Raw genomic sequence first — 16,053 nt, 5'->3', positions numbered from 1 at the left:
AGCTGTCTTCCTCGAGTTTGACCTTGAATTCGAATTATTAGATTTAGACAACTCCGAATAAAAGTGTTTTAAAAGTCTGATGAACACGAACTTTACATTAAATATATCAATTTATTTAAAAAAAAGTGTCAGTCATATTTGAAGCCTCGGAGTGAGGTTATTGAATTCGTTTATGAGAGGGTTACGCACTTATTAAAAGCACTGGGCGAGTAATCGTAGTCAATGAAGAGGCAGTGAAGTGAAAAATTGTGATTATCGTTATTTCTGGTAACTCAATAATATTTCAGATTTATTATGAACTACAAAATAATTAGCAAATCAAGAATTTATCAATAGAAAACAAATTGTTTTTGATGAGAATAAATTATTATGCTGTTTTCAGAAATACTCTTAAAACTGCCACAGCTAGGTTTTAGTTCTGTGGGCAGCTCAGATAAATCTGACGTTCTATGATTCCATACGTCAACGTACAAAGCTGAAGTTTCTTCCAAGATGATTGTTTTCTATAATTCACCAATATACCAGTGGCGTAGTGAATTGGTTTTCTTGCATGATCACTTCCTTAAATTTTTCATCCAGGTATGAAAACTTCATTTTACGAATTAAAAAAAAACAACAGTCAAATATTTAGCCATATATTTTTTATATAATGTACATAGTACAGTACAGTGCTACCTATATACTAAAAGACCTCGTCAGTAGATCTATGAAGCCTGACATGAATATTCTTAAGCTATCTTAACAGTAGAATTAGTATTATAGAAAAAGGACAATATATTACAAATATGATATACACAGACTTCAGTCGAATCGAAACCAAGTAAGGTCCACCTCATTTTTTTTATTTTCTACCCATAGTTGCCTGTTATAACTTTTTGTACAATGAATGAAAATACGAAACTCAACCAACAAATTCAAAAATCACATTACAACACAAACAATTCCATATCAGAATACCAAGTATTAGAACTTGAGAGACATTGATATCTAGGTTCAAAACTTCATTTGAGAACGATTCCGAAAAAAGTTCAGTCAATAAACCAGTTTTAAAAAAATAATCACTTTTCGATGAAGGCTATTAGTCATATACAAAAAATCCATGGAGTACACCTCAATCTAATATAACCCCCTCAGCTCTATTACTCGGTCTCAAATAAATTCCACAACGACAAAACACTACAATCCACTAGTCAACACACCCTTCGTGTTCGAAGTAAGAAAACCGTACAAAAATTTCCAACCTCGACACCATTATAACTATTTATTTAAACATTTTTCTATCTAGTTTCAAACGTGTTGGTGAATATGGCACCGGTTGACGAACTGCGAAATGTCCTATTGCGCCTAAACTATTTATAATTATGTATATGTATATAACAGTGCAGGCCTGTCAGATGGGCACATCTAAAATAGCTTTTTTTGGACAGACTGTTCACTCTAGGGACCGCAAAATTTATGAGCAGGCTCATAAATCACAAACCAATTACTGTTACGAATGACATTCTGAGAATTCAGAATATTGGTGAAAGATGAGAAATCAAATTCTTTCCAAGGAACATACAAACTTTCTTCAACATCACAAATCAATATTAATGTCTTTCACAAATGTCTTGAAGTGAACAGCCTGCTTTCGGTAAGAACCATGAAGTTTCTGAAGCCCTGGGTTACTATTTATGTACGCTTAATATTTACAACACATTGAAAATGCCCCGCATCAATCAATTGTCGATATTCTGTCGCGCTATCATGTTTCACGAAAACCAAATATAATAAATACTGATATTTTATATTAACAATTCTTCAAACACACTACTTACACTTCATACTCACGCAAACCTTTCTTTCGCTCATATGTACATCGGGCAAACTTTTAAAGCTATATTCGCTATACAGGATGTAAGGAGATTGCTGTTAGTTAGCCACATGTAGCTAGCTAGTACAATTAACAATCTTTGTAAATGTTTTCCTTCCAAACATTCTTGGAGCTTGTCAATTTCCAAATCTTCTCTAACAATGATCTTCGTAGACAGATAACCAAAGATATTGATCCGAACCCTGTATATTTTGTCATATTTTTCTAAATATGGAAACCATTTATTTGGATTGACTTTGAAAATTGGAGACTGGCTTGCAGAAAAATGTGCAACTTATATAAATTCCTAGCATTATAAAAAACTAGGTAACAATTTTCACCCTGTCTGTCCTATCAGAGATAGGACTATGAGACTGAAAATTTATTTGGGAGATCCCAAGATCTTGGATAATAAATATGATAACATATACATCATTGATTTTTTTTCTTACCCTTCTGTAAGCAGTTAAATATTAAATATAAACCCACCAATCAATTTATTATTATAATTATAAAAGCAACAAGTTGTAATGTATGCTCTTCCCTTTTTTACATATTTTCTTACTATTCGCTAGTCATATTCCTCATCTGAAGGTTTGGATCTGATTTCAAAGTAATATTTTTTGTCTTGCTTTTCGCATATCATGAACTTAGAATACAACGTACAATATCAAGTAATCAATTTTGTGAAACAACCTGAATTGACAGAACATCTCACGAACATACAAGAAGTTGTTTAATCACCTTCCCATTAATTATAGTGCGGACGAATTATACGCTCTATTGAGTAATTGGCACATAGCTTTATGTAAACAAGTTATTGAAATCAACACAAAATGGCTATCAATGTTCATTACATAGCATTATATATTTACATTTACTCAATATTCATGTACTTATATTTGTATCTGTTCAGCTGGGTTTAATATTGTTCTGTCCATATACGAAGCTCGTCTGTAAGCATTATTTTATAGCTTGTATTTGTTAATTTTATGTCCCATATACATGTTTTACTTTACTAGACTTTGCCAAAAAGATGTTCAAATCTTGGGTAATAAAACATATTTTGATTTCAAACTAATTTTTTAACAGTGCATATATAAAGACAAACAATTGCCACTTTTTAGAGCTTATTTTACATTCACCTGAAGAATACAAAATAGACTGGTATCAAAAAGTGAAAGGCTAGTTGAGAAAAAAAACTCGTATTCCAAAAACGTATCATAGGACTTGTCATTAACTACAAAAAAGTAGAATTTGACTAATGAATAAATATATTTACGAAGTAATTTTTGTGATCTTTTTTAGGGATTTTCAACTGCTACCTTTCTGTTTCCTTGGCTGGGAATACCTTCAAAATCATTTGCTGCTGACAGTTTTCCCATAGATTTGTTATACATATTCTGATGATAGATTTTTGTCTGCGAAACATCAAAAAGAAAAAATATTGTTTTTTTTTCAGCAAAATTGAAAACCATGGTAACATACAGAAGAAGTGCCAATAATATTGTTCAAAATTGTTATAGGCCCTAGAAGAGGAATCATGGATCATAAAAACTTTGTTGATAACATTTGATACTACGTGTAGACTTCAACTCGGCCATAGTAATACTACAGTCCCTTTCTCCAATTTCAACGAAAACCCAGAAATACACTTGCAACTGACGACTACATCACACAATTTCCAATGGTGAAGTCGTTCAAATTTTCAGCTAGGAATCAACCAATGACATCTGAAAAATGGCAAAATTTCGCAGCTGAAACTGCTAAAGGGTAAACCAAATTTCGATTCGTGTCCCCCCCATCCCTCAAAAAGTCCTCATTATCCGGGACAAACTGAGCAAAACGAAACATTTCAGCTACACCCTAACACTAAATAAAAATAAATAAAAATTAAAAAAATAACTATATTGTAACAATTAACTAGATGAGAGAGTATAAACTTAAACAGAAAAAAATATCCAAAATACTAACAATAAGTAACTGTACAAGTTCTAGCTCGTTCATAAAGCAATCGTAAAAAAATTAAGGTTCTGCACTGCCAATGCCGCGGCATTCGTCTAGCAACCAACTGATCGTTAAGAGTGTCAAGCATCCGCACTTACACTAACAGGAGTTGCGTTTTTTCTATTCAAATAAAATGTGAAGGGAACCCAGCGACTGCGAGATAATTTCAATGCAGGTGGAGCAGAATCAAGTAGAAATTTTCAACTTTATATGTCATAAAATTGGTGGTAGTTCCAACAACGTAAGTTATCGCCTTCTGTTGTGACGAAGGACCTGGAACCTTTCTAATTCAAGTATTTTAGTGATTACCCTTTTTCTAGTTACTCTTAGTTGGTAAAACGCGGGTCGAGAAGAGTATTTCAGTTCTAGTGTTTGGGTAAAGAGCTTGTTTTGCATTTGATATCACAATGAAAATGTCAAAATTTCAGAATACTTCTTTGGGAGTATTAAAAGTCACAGTTTTATGAAATGAAAGAAAAAAATCTAATAAATATTGAATATTTACTGCTAATAATATGCAAAGTAGACCTTGTAGTTCATTATCCAAAATATTTCATAAGGGAAGCCAAAAGTGAAAAACGATTCTGGCAAAAATTTTAGATAGAAAATTTGGTTGCCTTGGATTTGATCTTCACATCATGAAATCGAACAATTTTTTTTCAAACAGAAACTTCGACTTCAGATCCCCTCAATAGAGTTGGTATTTGGGTCCTGGAAGTCATCTGAACGTCATGAAATATTCATTAGACATTTTGGAAAAAAGTAGTCAATTCACCATAAGTTCTCCTGGACTGAAACAAAATATTTTACTGATCTTCAAATGACTTTCGCACAACATTTTGATCATAATTACATTTTTTCAAATGGAATGTGATGCTCTAACGATTTCTGAGCCTAAAATAGAAGTTCTGGTTCAAAAAAAGTTGCTCGGCCTTTACGTTAGCTATAACCTTGACCCAAGATTAAAACCACTCCTTATTCTCCAACTTTTATTTGAACAAATATGTTATAACCACGATTGATCTTCAGGGGTCACTTGACAACATGATTATATTTTTTATCGTAAAATTTTACATATCAATGATATCCGGGATATAAAATGAGAATTTTAAATAAAAAAGTCAGTTTCCTTCCCATATTCTATGCATTGTGGTTTAATTTCCAAGAAGATTTCCCCTAGATATGTTTTGAGGATTTTTTTTCAAACATATACATGTATTTAATATATACATATATATTAAAGTTTAATGTATAATTTTGAAAATATCCTTATAGGACGAAACTGCAGTAACGTTAGTTATAAATAAAAGTGGTAAAAAACAGAAAGTTTCAATTCTCTTTTCTTTATTATGATTTCTTACCACGTAGTAACGGCTACATCCACCAATTTATTGAAAACTACTTGATTCTTGATCACCCTGAACGATGAGTGAAATTTACTTTCATCTCAATTGGTACGCGAATCGCCGGATAACTTATGCTAATGAGATTCGAAGGTTTTATATATATATATATAAAAAATATAGACAAAACCAGTTGGAGTACAAAAAATAATAAATAAATGTATCGATAAAAGACGTCTTCTTCTTCTCTCGCCAAGTCACTTGTAGCAGACGAAAGAACGCAACAATGCAAATAAACAACGGTTCAGGAAATTAATATTTAAAAGAAAATACATATGGAAGCGCAAGTGTTGATTGTCTAACCCTATAATTGGTGTAACCTCAGTCGTGCTATGCGTAAACATTTTTTTCTCAATATTGCTAAGCATTTTCACAACAACAAACACTGATAGATTTTAAAGTTCCGTCCATTTTCGAAAAACACGAGATAACACCTAATACTTCATTCGGTACTGCGAGTATGCGGTCGTAGAAGGATCGTAGAGTACGAAAACCTACCTTGGCGACAAAACCTTCTCCTTGCGACAGTCCTTATCTCGCATTTTTCCATAGATTTGTGCACACCCGTTTTCGCGAATATCGCCCCGAATTTCAAATAAACAAGTCCGGCGATTCACGACAAAATGTTTTCGCACTCACTCGTCTATCTTCAAATCAACGAATTACAATGGTACAGATACGGCGTTCTTGCAGTCTCTAGTTAACCATCAACGTGTGCGATTCCATGGGGGCTGCTGAATCGTAGAGCGTGTCAGTGTCTTGCGTTGGCTCGCCTTGCAACTGGCACTGGTTGGTGAGAGTGCCGGCACCGCAGTCGCAGAAAAATCTGCAACAAACAATAATGATGATATTGATAGATTTATTGGTGCCATACATATTATTTGTTTACACAAATCATAAGAAACTCAACCAACCACTTTAAACAAAAATCTTAAATAGAACTTTACAAACACATACCATATATTATGATTCTTTATTCAATATTCAATTCAATATTCTTTATTCTGACTAGTCTGATAAGTTTTAGGGAGACAAGTTTATATGCTGTATCTTGTAAAACTTCAGTGATAAATAAACATATCTATCTATCTATCTAATGTCATTAATAACGTATAGGACTGACATGTCCTATATGTTAACGTCTCAAAGGATAAATAAATATTATTATTATTATTATTAATGGAATATTCATTATAAGAGCAGAAAAATTTACTCAAAAAGTAATTTTTCTATTTCAATTTGAACTTATTCAGGCCGAGATCTTTATTGAACCAACATTGTTCATACCTGTCTGTGATTTACTCAAATGATGGAAATATGATCCTCATGTCTAATAGAAGTACATTACTTTATTTTATCATTTTACATACAGTACATTTATGGCACGTCAGAAATATATAAATCCTTGATAAGAGATAAAATTCATCTACTATGAAATATAAGTAAAGAATATAATTATGATGATCTTCAAACAAGACTCAACCTCTGACGGAACCTCGAAGGTTCGAAATAGATGAACATTTCAATCTAGCAGACCACTATTATAATATTCATGCAGTCATTGTTCACTGTGGTTCTGGCGTTGAATTTGGTCACTATTACGCCTTGGTCAAAGACGAAATGGCCTGGTTTAAGTTTGACGATAGTCGTGTCACGAAGTGTTCTGGCGATGTATTGAATCTATTGGAGCCTCTGGAGACACCCTACATTTTATTTTATGAGAGAGAAGACATTGGCAGATCAAGATCTTCAGATGATGTGGTGCTGCAGGTTTTTCCGGGTTTTCCTGCAGCTGAAAAAGCAAACGTGCCACTGGAATCAATGAAGTCGCCCCGGAGCGCCAATTAATTTTTATTGTTGTTTTTATTTTTATCGTTGTTTTATAATTTCAAAGATTTATAAAGTAAAGATTTGAAGTTCAGTGAATTTCTTTGACTGATTGTCAGATTATGTCTAGGCAGGTTCAATAAACTTGCGGACCTCGTTTTTTAATCAAATTTGTCAACATTTTCATGGATCACTTTATAGACATACAGTGACGGAAGTGGTATAATGCCGAGTTGAATAAAAAGAGGACGACAATGATCTTAGTAACCTGCTTTAGTTAGAATTCTTATGGCCTATTTCTGGCACCTAAACACACTTATCGAGTTACTTGAATGACCCCGAATGAGAATACCATAAGAAATAACTGAGCGAAATAATCCGTAGTAGGCTCTTTTCAGCGTAATCAAGGTGACCACATCGTTCAGTCCCCTCAAAACGAACAAAACACTAGAAAGTTTGCTAAAGACAGCATTGATATGATCAGACCAGCTCAATAAAAACTTAACACTTTCAGATTGGGGAATATTGCGATTGGAAGGTACGAATATATTTTGAGTTTTATCTTTATTCAAGGTAAGTTTGTTAGCAGCAAACCAATTGTAAGCTAATGTTTTGATATCTTCCATCATTAGTAAGCTAGTTAAGTCTTTGCTAGAGCACATTAAAGTTGTATCAACTGCAAACAAGATACATCCTGCTGGTTTCATGAGACTGCATAGGTCATTGATGTAGATCAAGAACAATAGTGGACCTAAAACGGATCTCTGAGGAACACCATGCTTCATTTCTTTGAGGTCTGACTTTACGTTGCTCATTTTAACAAATTGGCACCGATAAAACCATAATGTGAATTGTTGAAGTAGAACCGTTTTTCAAAATAGGAATAAAAACGATGTTTCAAAATTATCTCAATTACTTTCCCAAATATAGATATTATGCTAATTGGGCGATAATTATCCGATAGTATCATTACCATGCAGATTACATTGTATGACAAAGAAATATCTCTGTTTATGGGCTAATATTAGGCATTGGTGTATGTATACATACATACATCCCATCCAAGTTCAACCTGCAAACCTCTATTTAAACAATTTCAAATAATGACGCTGCCTTGTCTTTATATATCTCAGTTAATACTGTTTGTAAAGGAAAATGAAATAGAGTTTAAAAAAAATCGTGATGTTCACTCGTATTTGACTAGAAATAGAGAAAATTTTTACCAGCCTTATTCTAGACTTAGAGTATGCCAAAATTCACCGAATTATATGTTTTAACAAAGTAAAGAGCTTTATTGACAATAATAACATTAATATTTTCAAGAAAAATTGACATCTATTTTTAATTGATAACTCATTCTATAGTATTGATGAGTTTCTAGATTTTCAACTTTATATAGTCTACGTAGGTCTATCTCTCTTATTTTAGTTTTATATGATCTATGTAACTCTATCTCTCTTTAGATTTATACGATTATGTCTCTCATTATGTGAACATATATTGTGTATTTTTTTTCTCTGACTAGTCCTATAAATGTTATGCATTTTGTAAGTCAACACAGTTTGTATAACCTTTGGTGATGAATAAATATGAATATGAATATATACAAAAGGCAGAGGGTCACGAAAGCTTGATTGCACTCATCTTTATATGTAGTAGTATTTATTCATTTAGATTACTCTAATGTACAAACGTTCATTAAAAATATAATACATAATGTACATACAAAGTAAGAACATCCACAATTCTTAATGCTTTACGTTGTAAACCAAATATTCCAAACCGCGCTTGAATGATGGACAAGTGATACAGTCCACGTATATTGATACTCAACATAATTTTGCCCCACTGACACGATCCCATGTCAATAAAGCACATTCGATTCTTGGCTGAATGGATGAGAAACAGTCTTTTAGGAGCACAGTTTTTTTACCATGTTGCATAAACGTATAAACATGAACATAGCAGATGTTATTTTCTTAGCTAAGAAGTCAGTATGATATTTCCAATCAAGCTTTCCATTAACATATATATACAAAAACTTCACAGCAGAATTTTCGTTTCTGAAAGGTGGATCATTTAATAGACTGAAGTGCATTGTATTGTTTTGTTGCTGTTCATATATAGTTGCTGGTAAACCAATCAAACCAGTGATTTTGGATTAATCACTATGTTTATATATAATATTGATATCATCAGCAAATATGATAAAATTCGTATCAGTTCGTCAAGGCTTTATATCTTATTAATATAAAGAACAGAACCGGTCCCAACACCGATCCCTGTGGTACTACATGATATAGAGGCAAAAATGATGAACTTTGCTTTCTCTCTAGGAGGTATGACTACAGAAGAAGACCATTATTATAAAAACGAATGCTCCAATTCATGAAAGGAATACAGGAAAAGTCAAATGGATAGTTTCTCCTTTGAAAATTTTGAACTTAAGAATCATGGTAGAGTTTTAAATTCCAACCGACTTTTCAAACTATCTCCAATTTTAGATGAAAATTGAAAATGAATTATAAACAGGAGTGGGTCTCAGATGCTACCTTGTGTAATACTTGATTTTTTTAGAATTGATTCGCACTTAAAACATTGAATACCATTATAAACGAAAACTTTTTCGATTATATATTTCAGAAAAGACTGAGAATTCTATAATGATCAAGTTGTTATTGATATGTTGTGGTCAAGATGATTATAATTCTACGAGTCCTTACCTGTCATGCCTGATAAACTCCACGTCATGTCCAGCATGGCAGGTTTTGATGCAATTCACGCAGATGGCATTTCTGTCTGTAGTATTACAAGTTTGACACCTAAAAAATTCATATAAATAGCAGATTATACAAAAAAACATCCACAAACAAGTGGGTATTCATATCTTTTCGAGCAGCAAAAAGTGCCTACCTATAAAAATCATGCATGGGAAACGAAGTGTAGCTCGATATTTTGTACAAACACTGGCCGTTTGAAACGGCCTTCTCGACGGCGTCCTGATTGTTGAATATCTTGTTGCCTCGCACGATCGGCTGCACGCCGCTGGCCAAACAGAGGCCACCAAACCTGTTATTGAATATCTGGTTGAATTCCAACGTCGCAGTAGCGTTGTTGGTAATCTCCACCCCGGCAGCGAGTCCATCGAAGATGCGGTTCCTCCTCAAGATCGGATGACTCTGCGTCGAAATTAGAACGCCTGCCTGGGCGTTGCGGAATATGTCATTTTCCTCCAATATACCCTAAAATGTGAAAAATATTTATCGTGACATCCAACGCGGGGCTGGCAGAAAATTTAGAGAGCCATAATAAGAGAGGGAATTCACCTGTAGAGTACCCTAACATGAAAAATACATTTATATATTGTAGATGCAGATATATTTACGAGGGTGGTTTGAAAAGTTTTCGATCTAAATGTACAAAACATTTTTTCACATATTTTTTTTTATAAAATCTGTCTTCCGAGCGCAATTTTCAGATGAGGGAACAAAAAGAAGTCGCTTTGGGCTAGATCTCGTGAGTGAGGCGGTGGTCGAGCAGTTCGAACCGTAATTCGTGGGTTTTCGCCACCCCTGAGGTATAAGACAGGATTTTCTTTTCCTGCAAATATGGCTGTATGATCCGCAAATTCTGCTTTCAGCTTGTCAAGTAATGATGCATAGTATTCCCCTGTAATAGTTTTTACTTTTTGAAGATAATCGATTAAAATAACTTTAAGACTATCCCAAAAAACTCGCAATCACTTTCCCAGTTTTTGTTTTTTTTTTGGAACCGATTTCCCCTTTGCAGTCCACTGCTTGGACTGTATTTTTGTTTTGGGGCGTATAATGGTGTATCCCAGTTTCATCTATAGTAATTAATCGGCGCCAAAACTCGGATTTATTGCTCCTAAACTGCGACCACAGAGCGTTAGGAATGTTCATTCGAATGTGAGCAAACGCGGCACCCAACGCACGGACAACTTTCTCATGCCTAATTGCTGATTCAATAAGTGACAAACATGTTCATAACCTCTGCTATCTCTCTCAATTCAATTCGGCGATCATCTAGCACCATTTGGCGAACTTTCGTAGTTGCAATTTCTGGGCGTTCTGATACTCATCGTCTCCATAGCTCTTACGGCCATATTCAAATTCAGCTGCCCAAAATTCAATTTTGATATATGATGGTGTGTCCACATACGCAGAATCCAACTCACCTTTGATTTGCGTAGGCATTTTGCCTTTCATAAACAAATATTTGCTGACAGCTCAATACTCGATTTTGTCCATTTTCATAAAAGCACTCATAAATCAACTCACTCAAACGACTGTTACATAACAAATGCGCTGTCAAATGGCTGAAACATTGGTGAGTAACTGACAACAGATGAACAACGAAATTCACTGGCTTTTATTTATGAGTGCTGCTATCTATATGTTTAGGTCAGAAACTTATGATAACTTTCATTTCATTATATCTGTTGGAATTTGTACCTTCCAGGATTGGTCTATTACAGGGCATCAATACATTTATTTAAAATATGTTATCAAACGCCTCTTGCATCACAGTTGTGAAAGAAATGAGAAGTATCATTCATATAACTTATAAAACAATAATATGCTGTAGGTATACCTCCTAAAATATCATAAATTCACTACAGTTTGTCCCTCCCCTGAAACTCCAGTCTGGTCTTGGGGCCAATCAGGCATGTTTCATAACTTCGGCGCTCTAAAGTATCTGGTAAATCATTGTGCCAAGTCTACTCACCTTTCCTCCGTTGAATATACAAATCCCGCCGTCTCGCCCGTCGAAGATTTTGTTCCTCTTCAGCGTCGGATTCGAATCGGTCTTGATCCAGACGCCCGCCATGGCGTTGTCGAATATCTCGTTCTGCTCCAACAGACCCAGCCCACCGTTGTACACCAGAACGCCGCCATTTTGGCCGCCCCATATCTTATTGCCCCTGATTACCGGGTTGCTGCCTGTCCGGATCTGCACGCCCGAATATAAGTGATTGAAGATATCGTTGTCTTCCAGTTTGCCTGCGGAAAAGAACGTTAGAGATGTTCCGACGGTTTATTTGGCTGAGGAGATGGGATTTCTTAGGAGCTTTTATTCGTCATGAGTTGAAAAGTCAAGGGAAAATCCGAAAATATTTTCTTCTTGAAGCTAAGGTGAACTCAAGGTTGATTTAGTATTTTATGTAATAAAAATCGAACTAAACCAGATAAAAAAATGAATTGAAGAGTCTTTGAAAAATGATATAGAAATTCTGGAAGAGCGTATCTTTCTAGACTTACAGAAAGTTAAAACCTGGTGTGATTCAAACTATCTTTGCTTCAAAGGAAATAAAACCAAAATCTGACCTTGAATGAACAAATCATAAATAACAATACCAGCATAAAACTTTCAGGTATATACATTGATGATAAATTACGATTTGATGACCATAAACAAAAACCTAGCCTCGGGCTGCTAAGCTATCAGAGTTATCACTACGGAACTCGGAACAAAGGCTGGCAGAATGGCTTACTTTTCTATCATTGAATCACACTTAATGTATGGCATTTAGTTCTGGGGTTTTTGCTGTTATCAGCTGAAGAGCTCAGTATTTGTCTTACAAAAAAGAGCTGTCAGATATTTAACAAAAGCTAAGTCCAGGGATCACTGTAAACCACTTTTTATAAAACATGGAATTCTGACCCTATACAGTATTTTTATCCTTGAGACAGTGTGCTTGATGCATAAGAAAAAATCCAATATGACAATTGTAAGACCATATAATACTCGTCAAAAAGACGATTTACCCCTACCGCTACCAAAAACGACATTAACCAAACACTCTCTCATATTTGAGAGTAAAAAAACTCTTCAATCATCTACCGAGCCAAGTAAAAAATATATCATGCCCGAGAATCTTTCGGAAAACTGTCAAAAGCATATTTTTAACTAAAGGATACTACAGCCTGCAGGAGTATTATAGTGACAGTATCTTGGGCTAACTGTAGCTTTTTGCATTTTATATATAAGATTAAATTATCTGTATTCTATATCTGTATTCTATATGTGTGATGTCATCGAAAGATGAAATGAATAATTTTATATATTTTTACTTATATATTTTTATGTTTTGTTCTTTTTACAACTAGACCAAAGATATATGTATTATCTATTGTTTATATCTGCAAATTTTAACCATTTTATATAAATCACCTACAAATTAATAGGCATATACTATTGTATTGTACATGTAAACCATGCTTTGTCAACAAGAGTCTTTCCTCTTAGACAATAAAGTACATTGATTGATTGAGGATAAAAGAGGAAGATTAAACTTCCTCTTGAAGATGATCACTTGGTGATCGAAACACGTGTCGAAGTGTTAAAAATAACGATTTGGTGTTGGGAAGAAACTCCAGTAATATTCAGATGTAGCTCAAACAAGATGGCCGTTATCAAGATGTCGGAAATCTCTGTTGGAAGACCTGTTAGATCACCTCTAGATGACTTCAAAATTTTAAATAGCTTATATGAAATAATGAATAAGACCAATATAAGTGTAACTCCAAATGGAGAAAAACAAGGAGTAACTTCCAAAGAAAGAACAAAGAAACCATCTCACCATGACCGTTGTCGTAGAAATACACGCCGACCTGCTTCCCTGAGTGGATTCTGTTCCTTCTCAACACAGGGGTGCTGCCCGTCGTGATCCACACTCCTGCCAACGTGTTGGCATACACCTCGTTCTCTTCAATCAGCCCCTGACCCTTCTCGTGCACATAAATCCCTCCATGCTGGCCATGATGGATCTTGTTGTGCCTCACAATCGGATCGCTGTTCGTTCGTATCTGAATACCGGCCAGGGCGTTGCCATATATGTTGTTATGCTCGATGAGACCCCTGCCCTCGCCGAAAATATAGACTCCTCCCTGGTGTCCGTTGTAGATCTCATTGCGGCGTATCGTCGGGTTGCTGTTAGAAGTGATCCACACGCCGGCGAAGTTGTTTGAATGGATCTTGTTGTCGATGAATTGACCGAGGCCATTCTCGTGGACGTAGATACCACCCGTCTGGCCGTGGTGGATTTCGCAGTGGACGACAGTTGGGTTCGCACCAGCTTTCACCTCGAAGCCGGCTATGCGGTTGTTGTGGATGTCGTTCGCTTCGAAGTAACCCTGGAACCAATGATCACGCTTAGTAATTATTGTTACAATCATGAAAGTAATTTCACTTCAAAAATGTATAACTTCTTTGTATAAAAAAAATTAAAGAATGGTGTGACTGTAATAAATTATCTTTCAACATCAAAAAAACCAGCATCCTTACTATTCACTGCACTTTACCTGAGATCTGCCTTGGTAACGAAATCTTAGAAAGTATACATACTTATAAATTTCTTAGGCTGAATATAGATGATAAATTGAAGTTCAAAAACCTTACAATAAACCTAAGCAAAAAGCTTGCCTCAGGCTGCTACACGCTTAGAGTCATCTCGACTGAATTAGGCTATGCCCATTCAAGAACAGCCTATTTTGCTCTCATAGATTCACATATTAGATACGGAATCGCCTTCTGGGGAGTCTGTTCCAGAGACTTATTTCATATGATCTTTGTCCTTCAAAAAAGAGCTGCCCGTTATACGTGCAAGGCTGCTTCCCGGGTTACTTGCAAACCTCTTTTGAAAGCTCACAGTATTTTAACTGTACCCTCCCTATACATTTTGGAAACAATCTGTTTAATAAAGAAACACCATTTGTCTAGGGTGAACCACACTCCTCCTCACAACACCAGAAATCACATTAGGAATATTGAACTGCCCCCTCCCACGAGCTCACTAGTTAGAGACTTGATTAATTTCAATGGAATCAAACTGATTAATTATCTGCCAGCTAAAATAAAAGAAATCAATGCTTACATTAAATTCAGAAAAGAGGTCAAAAGGCTTCTGGTTGATGGGGTCTATTACTCAGTTCAGGAGTATTTTGATGATATTTTTGTCTCCTGATTCACTCAATAACCAATATTTTCTCGCTTAGCATATTATTTTATTATTTTTTATAGATTCTACTTTATATATTTCTTCTTGTATTGTTTGTATTTTCAGACTTTGTCTATAAGATGTATTTTCTCCAGACAATAAAGTATATTGATTGATTGATCAATCTTATATTCATAATCTAAGACACAACCAGATGATGTAATTCTGAATAAAAAACGTTATTTCCAGTAATTGCAGTGCGCTGCAATAATTAATTTCATTACAATACGTAAAAGAGTAAAAAAAAGACATATACTAGCGGTTTTAAAATCAATATTTCGTAATTTATATCTGAAAGTATGCTAGGAAATATGAAAGTGATCCGAAGAGGTGTATATGAAATGTTCAAGTTCAGGTGAAAAACACCTTACCCCTTGCCTCTCGTGTGAACCTACAACTAACCCAATCAGTGCCTTACAGAAAGCTGGGGCTGGTTTGCAAGTTGACTCTGTGTACACTGATTTCTCCAAAGCTTTTGACAAAGTTAATAATGAGGTATTAATCCATAAACTTTGTTTATATGGTGTTGATGGGCAAATATTACAGTGGCTCAAGAGCTGTCTTACAAAAAGAACACAAATTGTTAAAGTTAATCATTACTATTCTCATACCACAGCAGTTATATCGGGTGTTCCACAAGGTTCTCATTTGGGACCACTGTTGTTTAACCTTTTTATCAACGATCTAATCAGCTGTTTCCATGAAAGCGAAGCTTTGCTATTTTCCAACGATTTAAAATGTTTTAAAATAATTAAAAGTGAAGCCAATACATTGTGTCTACAAAACGATATAGACTGCCTATCTAACTGGTGTTCGCAAAATGGTATGTGTTTGAATGCATCCAAATGCCAAATTCTTTGCTTTCATCGAACACATCACCCAATCACTTTCGAATATACTTTAAATAATCAGACCTTACATTTTGCTATTGAAACCAAAGATCT

At 34.7% G+C, this 16,053-nt stretch overlaps 1 protein-coding gene across 2 annotated transcripts in view; it reads right to left on the bottom strand.

Moving 5' to 3' along the window:
- Positions 1–619: 619 nt before the first annotated feature.
- FBXO11 (F-box protein 11) overlaps positions 620–16,053 on the bottom strand; it is a 30,604-nt gene continuing 15,170 nt past the window's right edge. For both annotated transcript variants that reach the window (XM_023173823.2, XM_023173824.2), the window contains exons 8-12: positions 13,694–14,246; positions 11,839–12,113; positions 10,003–10,331; positions 9,813–9,911; positions 620–6,088 (exon numbers count right to left, since the gene is read on the bottom strand). In XM_023173823.2, the coding sequence (XP_023029591.1) occupies positions 5,959–6,088; positions 9,813–9,911; positions 10,003–10,331; positions 11,839–12,113; positions 13,694–14,246 (1,386 nt within the window). In that variant the 3' untranslated portion in view covers positions 620–5,958. The remainder of the gene's footprint in view (positions 6,089–9,812; positions 9,912–10,002; positions 10,332–11,838; positions 12,114–13,693; positions 14,247–16,053) is intronic.

This window comes from Leptinotarsa decemlineata, unplaced genomic scaffold (genome assembly GCF_025532065.1).
Source record: "Leptinotarsa decemlineata unplaced genomic scaffold, Ldec_3_MD MMD2_tig00026307_RagTag_RagTag, whole genome shotgun sequence".
NCBI lineage: Eukaryota > Metazoa > Arthropoda > Insecta > Coleoptera > Chrysomelidae > Leptinotarsa > Leptinotarsa decemlineata.
The sequence above is the reverse complement of the archived record's forward strand: the minus strand, read 5'-3'. Positions and strand labels throughout refer to the sequence as shown.